Below are 12,132 nucleotides of genomic sequence, written 5' to 3' on the forward strand. Positions count from 1 at the left end.
ATTTGATATCCCGCCTTTCACTCCCTTTAAGGAGTCTCAAAGCGGCTAACATTCTCCTTTCCCTTCCTCCCCCACAACAAACACTCTGTGAGGTGAGTGGGGCTGAGAGACTTCAGAGAAGTGTGACTGGCCCAAGGTCACCCAGCAGCTGCATGTGGAGGAGCGGAGACGCGAACCCGGTTCCCCAGATTACGAGACTACCGCTCTTAACCACTACACCACACTGGCTCTCAAATGAAGTTGAACGCCCAAAGTAACTAGTCTGACATGGGCAGGAAATTCTTCTCCAAAGGCAAAGTGAGCACAACCATCAACTGAATGTTAGCAAGTTATATTTATAAAGTTGTACTGATAACAGAAGAGGCAAACCTGAAAACTGGTTTGTACTACAGCCAAAACACATTGGTACCTGATGCATGTATGCATCCTGAATCAATTGTTGTTGCTGCTGCTGGTGGTGGTGATGATGATGCAACTGCTGTAGCCTCCAGTCACCTTGCTGTAGTTGTTGCAGTACTCTATTTTGCTGTGGGGCCTGATTAGTTCCCTGGGACAACATACTCTCTTGGCTATTTCCAGATTTTGAGGCTCCTAGGATATTTTCAATGCACATTATCTGTTCAATGCATTTTTAAAGTCTGAACACGGAAAGCTTCCTAGTAAATTACACATTTAACTTCTCTGTTCCAAGATAAAACCACCACAGAAACCCATTAACTTTGTACTTTATTCCTCTACAGAATGCTTTGCAAGTATTTCTTTAGTTAAGTCATTTAAGGCACACACACCCTGCCCATGAATCTGTCTCATAGGGACAAATCTCAGCTGTAACTCTGGAGTTAAGTCTCCAGTGATTCTGGCCTTGTTAAGCTGAAATTTCAGCACCACAACAATATGCAAATACAACTATTTGCAATTTAACATATCTCCTTAAAAAGGTGCATCAATCCCAGTGTTCATTTTCATGAATGAATAGGCTTCCTGTCAAAAGGACCATGCACTGAGTTTTCCATAGCAGTATGTCACCACAACTTTGTGTAGCAACTCTTCTCATACCATGATGCAACTGGGCAATTAAGCAAAGGAGGAACTCATAATTGTAGATATACAGGAATCAAAACAAAATAGTTGTCAAAAGGATCCACAAAGGCTTTGCAAAAAGGTGCTATCTGATCTCCACACTTAATAATGCTTTTCACTCAAATCCACTCCATTAGTTTGAAGAGTTACCTTTTTGTCCATTGTTGAAATCACTAGGGACTGGCACTTTGACTGGTGTTGCTGAGCTCTGAATTGTTAGTACACTAGAAGTGGCAGTGCTTGTATTGGCCTTTGGTCTTTGTCGTGGTGCTATTGAGGTTTCTGTTGGTCCAATGGCATCTGTTATTCTAGAATGAAAGAGATTCTAGAAATTTCTGAACTTCAAAAAGAAGGGTATAGTTAAGATTAGAAGCATATCTTCTGCACTGTCATTTATACAAGAATAACTTTCCATATATTCTCTCAATGTGCGCAATTACCACAAGAAGGGTCTTGAAAAATATTTTCCTTTCGAGGAAGCAACAGCTTGATTCAGCATTCTTCCATGTGCCATTCAACACATCTTTATGGTGTGTATTCAGTAAATTTAACTAACAAGTGTACACTCAAGTATGAAAATACTGCTATCCACAAAATCAAGTGCTCTAATGAATTTCCCTCTCATTTCATTCCAGTCTCTGCTTCTGCTCAATCTGCCACTTTCCTTAATGTCTCCTGTCTTCCTCTTTGCACACCCAGCCCATAACCAGCACAAGTTATTTGACTGCAATACATAACTAACACATGAGGGATCTAGAGTGCCAAACTTATTTCAGGTAGTCAATAGCTCAGTGTTGACTTGAGACTTCTGTTGCACTCACAGATCTCTGAAACTGGATCAGTCTGCAGTCATTACATAAAGTAATTTATAAGGTTTCTTCAGTAATAACTCTATCATTGGACTAAATTTTTCACAGAGTTCAGTCAGTCATGGTTTAGTAATTTGGTTAACACTGGCTAAGAGCTGATTCAAAATAGCTCTTAACCAGTGTTAACTGAATTACTACACTCCAATGACTTGAATCCTAACTTTCCTTCTAGAAACGGAATTCACTTTCATTAATTTCCCCTTCCCTCTACAGATCCTTGCAAGCGCACACACACACACACACACACACACACACACACACACACACACATTTGTGCTGAGAGTTGAGAGACCCTTCTGAATGCTGCGGTACATTGTGTAGGGAGGAGGTGGATTGAAGTGGACAGAAACTGCTCCCTCCCTTATGAGAACGGAGGAGCAATTTAAGATCCATCTCAGTTTTCTCCTTTCTGCAAAGCAATATTCCACTGAGAACAGGTAAATGAGTCATTGAAAGCAGTTCTTTGTTGAAACTCCACATTAGACATAGAGACAGTAATATTATGAATTTGTGCAACTTCTCACTCTTCTTGTGCAATGTGTGATCAAAGTTGTGCGTTTTACTACTGTAGACCTGTGCAAGCACGTTTTGTTCAAGTAGATTAAGAAGGGTGTGTGTGTGTGTGTACCTCATACTGTCACAATCTCCATTCTCTTGTAGTGGGAGTAATCAATTCACCACTTGCACTGGTGGCCCCCATCAGTGCCCACAGATGCATTTTTCTATTTCAAAAATGTCCCTAGTCTTCCAAGAAAAAGAGTTATGATGCAACATGTGCAGAAACCATTTCCTGGTCAATGGATCCACTTGCTATTTAAATAAAGGTAAAGGGACCCCTGACCATTAGGTCCAGTCGTGGCTGACTCTGGGGTTGAGGCGCTCATCTCGCTTTATTGGCCGAGGGAGCCGGCGTACAGCTTCTGGGTCATGTGGCCAGCTATTTGAGACGCTTTTAAAGAATGTGGGGTAAAGGAAGAAACAAAGGAACTGTATGTCACTTGTTTTGTTGCCTGCTGAGCATGTGGAGCAGGTACCTCCTTGAATCACTTTTTGAAAATGTGGTGTGTGGAAGAAACATGCAAATCTTCCCATTGCTGCTGTAGTTTTATTGCCTACATGCACATGGAGCAGAGAAGCTGCTTGAGCGGGGCCTTAGTTGATTTTGGGGAGGAGGGAGGATATGGAAATCCTTTCCTGTCTTTGCTGCATGCCCTACAGCAGGCATTGTTTCAAATGTTTTTTGTGGGTGGGAACCCAGGCATCATATGGATGATGGTGATAATACTTAATCATATCTGTTGTTGTTGTTGTTGTTGTTGTTGTTGTTGTTGTTGTTGTTGTTGTTTAGGGGACCCATTTCAGAAGCACCATTATTATCATCAACTTTTCCTCCTTTCTGGCCCATAGCAAAGATTGATCCCAAGCTGTTTAGGGAGGACAGAGCACAGTGGAAAAGCAGAAACACTGGGTGATTTTCAACTAAATTTTACCCTGAGTAGATTCACAGAATAGAACTAAATTAGGTTCAATGTGTCTACTATGTGTAAGTTAGTTGACTCCCACCCACTATTATGATCCCCTCATACACCTGTAATTTTGAGAAGTTTGTGGATGACATTCAACCTCAACAATCACACCAGTCTAGCCAGTATTTTTCCACTACTATTCTTGTGAGTTTATGTATTTGGCTTGTATTTATATTCTCTTCTAAATATAATAAGAATACTTGCTAGTCAACATTAGGTATCTCTTTTTATTTGTGACTATGCATGTGCACGGCTGGTCTTAAATACTTCGAGATTATTCCTGAATTCAGTTATCCTTTATATTTTGGTAGTAGTCTACAGCAGCACAGGAACAAAAGACAACCTAACAAGCAAGGCTTAACAATGTCTGAAAAAGGAAAAATGTTTTCAAACAATTTTTGTTAGGTGAGGAAAAATAGATTTTAAGGTGCAATGTTTTAATGCAAAAAGTGCATAAAACTGCCATACTCACCGAGCTTTTATTTGGCTTTTCTTAGCAGCAGCCTCACTAGCTGTCAGGGGCTCAGGAAGAGTTGAAGGGAGAGGAGAATTCTTGGGGAAATAAATTAACCACGTTATTAGACTTCTGAAAGTAAAGTAAGTAGCAAGTTCCAAAATAAGTAGCACCAGTAGCAAATAATTATACCTATCAATATCGAGCTCAATTCTCTGACAGCCAGTCCTTTTATACCTAGAACATTGCCATTCATGAACAAGAAGAAACCCCCAAGGTTTGTGGAAGTACCAAAAAGTTAAAAAAAATCCAAGAGGGTACCCCAAAACAGTGTGAGAACTGAGAATGCTCAGTGGTCTTGAAATACTGGCTTACTGTTGGGAAGAGGCAAAACGGTAAACTATGCAGTGGGGAGAGACAGAATTGAATATCCTACAGGGGGATATGCCGAGGTGGGTCCAGGGAGTGATTAATGCTTCGCCGGGGGTGGAGGCGGGGAGAGAAAGCTACATTTCCTGCAGCCACCATTTTAAAATTTAGAGGTGGTTTCATAATGAATTCCTTAATTATGGATGAATATGATATTTTAAATGTTTTGGAAGGGTGATACATTTTATTATTATGTTACAGGTTTTGTGTTTTTATGTTGCACACTGCCCTGTGATCTTTGGATGAAGGGAAGTATATAAATTTACTAAATAATAAGTAAATAAATAATATTTTTGATATCTACTTAGTAAAAAGCTGACACTGGTATGCCAAGAAATACAAACCATAGTCTGGAATCTTAATTAAGCTTAAAGACCAAGGCTTTTGCAACTCCCTTTAGAAGCTTTCTATGTCACCTAGGAGCAAAAGGACTACTGGGATTTTTTGTGGGAATGAGTAGAATGAATTCAAAAGCTTTGCTGCACCTGCAGAGTTCATCATGCAGTAGGCTAAATTGTGTCTATAGCAGCATTCTGCTTTACTATGTCCTTGAATTCTGAATACACTTTGTGAGGGAACCAACCCAATTGCATTAACTGACTGAATTAACAATTCCTGACATCTCCAAGAGGAAAGCTCAAAAAAGAGAAAGTGCCCAGACCATCCAACAATTTTATATTGCATTTGATATGAAAAAAAAATCCATAGGTTAATGTCATTTATTTTTCAAAGCAGGCACAGTGTGTTTTTCTGAATTACCATGAAGGCAATGTTTCAAAAAAATTATCTGAAGTTACCAAATTTAGAGCCACTTTGTACAGGGGGGAAGGAGTTCCCATTTTTTAAAAAAGTAAAAAAGCTAGTGCCATTCCTTTTGCTAACCTTAAAAATATTAGCATTATGTAAGATCTACTTACATTGATATTGGATATTGGACAGTCCTTTTTGGCAAGTTTAAAGGCAAAGTAAGAAACTTGAAAGATATCAGGTCTCTGTTCTTGATCTGGTTCAAGCATATACCCTGTAGATTACAGCAGATTAAAAGATTAGCAGCAAGAAAGAAGCCTAGATTTAGCAAAGTAGAATAAAAGTGAATCAAATAGATTTTGTAGTGCAGCTTTCATTGCTTCTATGGACAGACAGGTACCGCACAACCAGTTTTTTGTGGTAGGCAGGGGAGTAAAACAACGTGAAACAGCTGCTGTTGTCCATATTCTGCTTCTGGGCTTCCCGAAGGCATATATTGCCTACTGTGGGAAACGGAATGCTCAAACAAGATCTAGCGAGCCTCTTATTTTCATCTGCCAGGTCCTAAAACTAATTGGGCACCATGCAATCTAGAAAAAATTGCCTTCTCTATCATGTTGCATTATACAAAGTAAAATATACAGACACCATTCTTCTCATTTTTTGTGAGAAATTAGCATGTATCACCCTTTTCAGTGTATTACTTTGCCCGCATGCCCCCCAGAAAAAATCCTATAGCAGTTCATGTGTGAGAGAGAGGGATGCACTTGGAAGATGCATTTGGGGTGGGGGGAGGTGAAAGGGGGAGAGAGATTATGAATATGTGGTATGTGAAACATAGAGAGAGGTACACTTGGGCAGAGAAGGAGAGATGCATATGTGAAATGGGTATGTATGAGAGAAAGAGATGCATGCGTGTATAAGATCTGTAAGTGCACAGTAAGTATGTATGTGTGTGCTGGAGTGTGAGTGTGGTGTGGCCACCTTGTATATTTTTCATAGTACCGTGGTACCTCGGGTTAAGTACTTAATTCGTTCCGGAGGTCCGTACTTAACCTGAAACTGTTCTTAACCTGAAGCACCACTTTAGCTAATGGGGCCTCCAGCTGCCGCCGCACCACCACACCACAATTTCTGTTCTCATCCTGAAGCAAAGTTCTTAACCCGAGGTAATATTTCTGGGTTAGCGGAGTCTGTAACCTGAAGCGTATGTAACCTGAAGCATCTGTAACCCGAGGTACCACTGTACCGGTAAATGCTCTGTTATTGGACAGCAACACCATTATTGTGTTCATGAGTGTGTGTGTGTTTGTGAGAGTGAGAGACTGCATTACTGTGTAACCGCCACAATCAAGACCAACAGGACATTGCTGACTGCATGGCAAACCTGAGCTAGTCCCAGGCTGGAATGGGCAAAGAAAAGTAGTAATAACTGTGCTGTATCCAGTGCTTTTTTTCCTAAAAAAAAGTTTGGGGTACTCTCATTTTCCTACTCATACTGAAATACTGCCCCTCAATAAGGCCAAACTTAGATTCACAAAATCTTTAGGAGTATGCCTACCCCTGCGTACCACCAGAAAAGAGCAATGGCTGTGTCTAATTCAATGTTATGCCACACATCCCACAGCTGCCATGTTGTGTTACGCCATGAAAGTCAATTTCTGACTAGTGTCCATGGCACTTTTTCTAAATGTGCCTGGCTAGGTAAATCGGGTTGGCAATCCCTTTGATTATATTAGAACCTTAGGTTTTTTAAACAGATTTTATGCATTAACATTTGGAGGAGGCCTATTTTCCCTTCTTAAATTTTCTCATCAATTTATATTTTTCCATTTTAAGGCTATGGTTGAGATTTTGTTTTTGTGGCACTGGGGCTTGGATCCTAGCATTACTCCAATAAGCAGGAGTATCCCAAACAGAGTTCTTCTCATGAAGAAGCCTCTGGTGGAAAGGGAGAAACGCTTCTACCAATTTCCCCTTCAACCTCTTCTGGAAAGAACCTTCCAGAACCGTGTGAGAGATGGTGCTGGGAGAAGGACAGCAATATAATCAAAGCCAGCTCCTCACTGTCCATCAGGAGAACCCTCTGCCAACACAAAAAGTTTCCGTAGATGAAAAGGGCCTTTGTTTGCAGAAGGCAAAATTTAGATCTGACCCAATATACTGATTAGTGTTTGTTGAGGCACTTTTGGATTGAATCGTTTTAGAATATGTATTTTGTTATGCAATAATGTATGCAACATGTATTATGTATATTGCTGTCAAAGCACTGAGCAGAAAATAAAATGAAACGAACACTCAAAAAGGCCTGGGGAAGGATTGTCCTTTTATCTTAATATTGGTATGATCATATACTTGAAAGCAAACATACATGATTTCCACAGATGTACTCAGCAAAGTTCTATGCAATGAAACCTTCAATCAGCAAGTAATTCACTTTTGGTTTAGCACCCCATCGAAGATTAAAGCATTTCGCAGACAATGTAATTTGAAAGTTGCCTCAGTTACTTACTTATCAAACAATGTATACCATGGGAGTAACGTGAATTGTCTGGGATGGTAAAGCTTCCATCACAAATGGCAACCTGACTCTCACCAAAGGGAAGTGTGAAGAAACAAAGCTTATATAGCAAGCAACCAAGAGCCTATGAAGTGAAACAGCAGGTGAAACACAGTTATTGGGGGAAATCACCAAATACCAAGACTGTTCAAGCAGCATTTGACCATTAACAACTTAAGTGTAAAACTTAACACTTCAGTGATAATAGAAGTATCACAGCTTCCAAACTAATTAATGAGAGGTGTTTCACAGTTTTCTAAATGACTGCAAGAACAGCAAAACTGTTAAAATGTTTTTGCTAATCTGATCATCTCAGCACTTGTGTTTATTTATTTATAAACGTATTTATATACTGTGACATTGTTGCACATCAAGCATCAGATTTACACAGATTTATTAAGCGGAAATTTGGTAGTGTCGCACACTCATTACAAAAAGCTTTGCTAAGAGCATCTCTTGCTGCTGCTGGCACACAGTCAAGCTTCATAGAGATGGTAAATTGCTCAACCTTTTGCACTTCAAAATATACAGTAGATTTGCTAATGGAGTGCTTTCATTTAAAGCACTTTACAAGAATTTGAATCCTATTTTTTCCCCATGATTCAGCACAAAGAAACAAGTAACAAGTATAATGATTTATTAATTGAGATTATGTATTTTACCCTATATTTGACTGAACAAACATTCAGATATGCAAGCCATTTCGGTGTTATTCATAAAGCTTTTATTTAAATACTATGCTTAATAAAGGAACATTTTGTGGGGGAAATGCAACAAATTCTATACTATTCAACAACAGTAAAATTATTCAGTTTTCTTACCCAGATATCTGCCTTGGTAGTAATTGGTTTACCTCCATAAAGATTAATCATTTCAGGAGCTCTGTATGATAACGTAGTATACCTATGAACATATAATTGGATAATTAAAGGTGAACAATAAAATATAGACTTGTTTTGAATTTTCAGACTGTGCATTACTGCACTAAGATTGGGGCAATGCAATTCAGCAATATGGGCAAAAGCCTAAACGTATCAAAGAGTAACAATTCTTTTATGTATCACCATATGATGATAGCACTTTTGTTATTATCCTGAAAGTATCCTCAAAATGTAACAAAATTATGAACTTGTAAAGTCAATAGGATTGCTTTTTCTTTCTACTTCCCCCTTTTTCATGCCTTTACCATTTTGAAATCAGATTTTTAAACTGACCTCTGCAGCCTAGAGGGCAAGTGCTTTCTCACTCTTTTTTTTTAATAAAATGAAAGCTGCAACAGAGTAACAAAAAGGAAAAGGAAAAAAGCATCTTAGAGGCCCAATGGCACTTGAATGCAATTTTTAAAATTATGTTATTATAGCTCTTTGAATGTACTGATTTTAAACAGTAAATTTGAAACTGGGAATTCAAACCACAATTATAACATACCATCAAAAAAGGGCACTATAATCACAGAACGTATACAAATTTGTGTTCTAAATAGCAAAGAACTGAACTAATCTCTATTCATGGACTGACCCTTGGAAGGAGAGAGACCATGAAAAGGATTACCATAACAGTACACACAAGGGAGAAAGGAACAGAAAATCATGCATCTAGCACTCAAGAGAGAGATTAATGTATTTATCCTGCTTTAAAAGACACTGATACAAGCTCATATCCAGATGTAGATCGATATCCATGTGGTAAACTGGATCTTTCGCCATATTATGTTTACCTTCTAAAATACCTATGCATATGTAGAACGACACTTTGAAGTTGTGATGCATGTGTTCCTATTGTTATTAGACAGGTAATTCTAGGATTGTCAGAGTACTGATTTTTAAAAAGCTGCCCTAAGAAATTGAACTTACTTTTTAATTTCTTCTTCAACTACATTAACTCCATCTTTCTGAGAATTAAGGAATTTATTAGTGGCACTGCCAAAGTCACAGAGGACATAGTTTCCACTGTCATTCAACAAAAGGTTCTCAACCTTAGAAAGAAAGAAAAAAGCACACACATATAAAATGGAAGGCATTCCTAATTTTCAAGCAGTCACCTTTCATTTAATGTCTTAATCTGGCAGGGTCAATGGCACTTTAAAGCACCAATACTGAAGGACCAAGCTTAAATACCCTAAAGCAGCCTTACTCAACTTTGGATCCCAATATATTGTTGGACTACAAGTCCCATCATCCCTAGTGAGAAGGGCCATTAGTCAGGAATGATGGGAGTTGTAGTCCAACATCTTGGGACCCAAGATTGCTCTAAAGGAAAAAAAGTATTGCCAAATGCATGTAAGCTGTAGATCCAATTGTTAAAGCGTATTAACCAAATGAAGAAGCTAAGCACAGCATGTTACACTGCCGTGTTTTGTTCAGATTGATGCCATTATTCAACAATGGCTAACCTTCAATTACAAACACATTATTGGTGGTTATTCCTATGGTCTAGCAAAGTTTGATACCCTCTAAACCAGGGATAGATAACTTATGGTCCTCCAAAAGTTGCTGAACAACTCCCACTGTCCCTGAACATTGAACATACCAAGCGGGACTGAGAGATGGAATCCAACTCCACCTGGAAGCTACAGGTTTCTCATACCTTATCCAAAAGTAATAATCCACTCATCCTCCTGCTATTTTCCCATACCCACACATCCCTTGCAAAAACTTGGGCAGTCTATTCTCAGAACTTAAAAGGCTAGCAGAAGAGCTCTTTCTCCTGGCCTTGAAGGTCATTAGCCCTTTAAAGCCAGAATGAAAAGTACAGAAATACAGCTCCCACAAAGTTGCCATTTCCTAGCTGAGTAGCACAAAAAGGCTCTCTGCACTGCCTCTTTCAACTTTAAAGGGCAATACAGCTGGATTCAGGCAAGTGGGACAATCATGGACCTTTGCAATCTTCAAATATTTGAGTGAAGAGCTCTTCCCAGGTTGAGCAAAATTTCAACCCCTATCCCCATTCCTAATCCAAAGAAAAGGAAATCTAAGGATGTTGCACATGATCTCCTAAGCAATGCACATCAATTTGCTATTACAGTAATACCAAAGTATACCTTATTTCATTCAAGTTACTCAAAAACAATGTACAAAAACAATGAAGTTGTTCTTAAACTTTTGGAGACTCTTGTTCAAAACAAGAAATCCCTACTGTATCATCGCATAAACATCTATTTCAAGGATTTTCAAATTTGGTGAATAGCTTTAAAAAGAAAAGGGACAGACGTACCTAAATCTAATTCAAACTTAGTGTTGTTACATGCAATAAAACAGGAGTCAAATACAGAGATTTTATTTCAAGAACAGAAGAATTCCTCTCAGTTCCTCTCACCTTCAAATCTCTATGAACAATGGGAGTTTTGCATTGATGCAGCCTAGCAACAGCTTCACAGGCATCACAAAATATCCTTAGCACTTCTGGCTCAGTAAAGCCTGTCTGCAACCTCTGGTTCATCTGATTCACTACCTGCCCAGCTACAAAAAGGAGGCAGATATTACAATACTACATTAAAGAGGATGTTAGCACAGTGAAAACACTACTTATTCAAAACACAAACATTTTAAATCTCTGACCAACTATGAGCGCTGTTTTTAAAAAGTTGAAGTACCACCTTAAGACTATCATTTGCCTGGGTATAAGCGCCACTGAATTCAGTTGGACTTACTTCTGAACAGACATTTTATTAATTAATTAATTAATTAATTAATTTTATAGAACACCTTTCATCAAAAGATCTCAGGGCAGTTCACAGAATAAAAAAGTGAGTAAGACTGCACTTTTAATATAGCAAGGACTATCATATGAAAGTAACTATTGTGTGTTAGACTATTTTTTATATTTAAAGTGACAGAGGCTTACCACGACAGTATTCCATTAAGATGAGCACTTCCCAAACATTATCACTAACAGAATTAACAGCACAATCCAAATACCCTACAATGTTCTTGTGCCCAGACAGTTCTTTCTGAAAAAGAAATAATAGTTTAGGAATAAAGAAATAAACTTTTTTTAAGGGCTGGAAAAAATAGCATACGTGCATTACTGCAATTAGCCTAAAATGCCATAGTCAAAGCTATCTAAAATATCACTATTAATATTATATATTTATTTATATCTCTTCTTTTTCCCCTCACAGGACTCAAGGCAGTTTACAATTAACATAAGAATCACTAAAAAGGGGGAGGGACTATATATATTTTAAAATCTATTAAAGCTGCTGATAATTACAATAAAGGCAGCATGGCACCATACATTTCATTAAAAGCAGCTCCCCCCCAAGCCTATTGAAACAAAATAGTTTTCACCTGCCAGCAGAAGAACAAGGAGGGAGCCAGTCTAACTTATCTAGGTACTAAGTTCCAAAGTCCTGGAGCAGCCACTGAGAGGGCCCTGTATGCCTGTGAGGGTGGCAAGACTGAGAGAAGGCCTCTCCCAAAGTTCTCAAAACACAAGTGGTTTCGTATGAGGGAATATGTTCTCTCA

General features: G+C 38.6%; 2 protein-coding genes across 2 annotated transcripts in view; one reads left to right on the forward strand and one right to left on the reverse strand.

Annotated features, from left to right (window-relative positions):
- Positions 1–12,132, forward strand: part of PAQR3 (progestin and adipoQ receptor family member 3) — a 138,219-nt gene that overhangs the window by 30,339 nt on the left and 95,748 nt on the right. The window lies entirely within an intron of this gene.
- The window catches only part of BMP2K (BMP2 inducible kinase), a 44,115-nt gene that overhangs the window by 17,513 nt on the left and 14,470 nt on the right, over positions 1–12,132 (reverse strand). Inside the window, exons 3-11 of the mRNA XM_081207500.1 lie at positions 11,509–11,614; positions 10,981–11,123; positions 9,519–9,640; positions 8,487–8,568; positions 7,618–7,750; positions 5,276–5,379; positions 3,948–4,027; positions 1,231–1,388; positions 410–591 (exon numbers count right to left, since the gene is read on the reverse strand). Coding sequence (XP_081063626.1) covers positions 410–591; positions 1,231–1,388; positions 3,948–4,027; positions 5,276–5,379; positions 7,618–7,750; positions 8,487–8,568; positions 9,519–9,640; positions 10,981–11,123; positions 11,509–11,614 — 1,110 coding nt within the window. The remainder of the gene's footprint in view (positions 1–409; positions 592–1,230; positions 1,389–3,947; positions 4,028–5,275; positions 5,380–7,617; positions 7,751–8,486; positions 8,569–9,518; positions 9,641–10,980; positions 11,124–11,508; positions 11,615–12,132) is intronic.

Source organism: Podarcis bocagei, assembly GCF_964188305.1.
Source record: "Podarcis bocagei genome assembly, chromosome: 9".
In the NCBI taxonomy this organism is placed as follows: domain Eukaryota; kingdom Metazoa; phylum Chordata; class Lepidosauria; order Squamata; family Lacertidae; genus Podarcis; species Podarcis bocagei.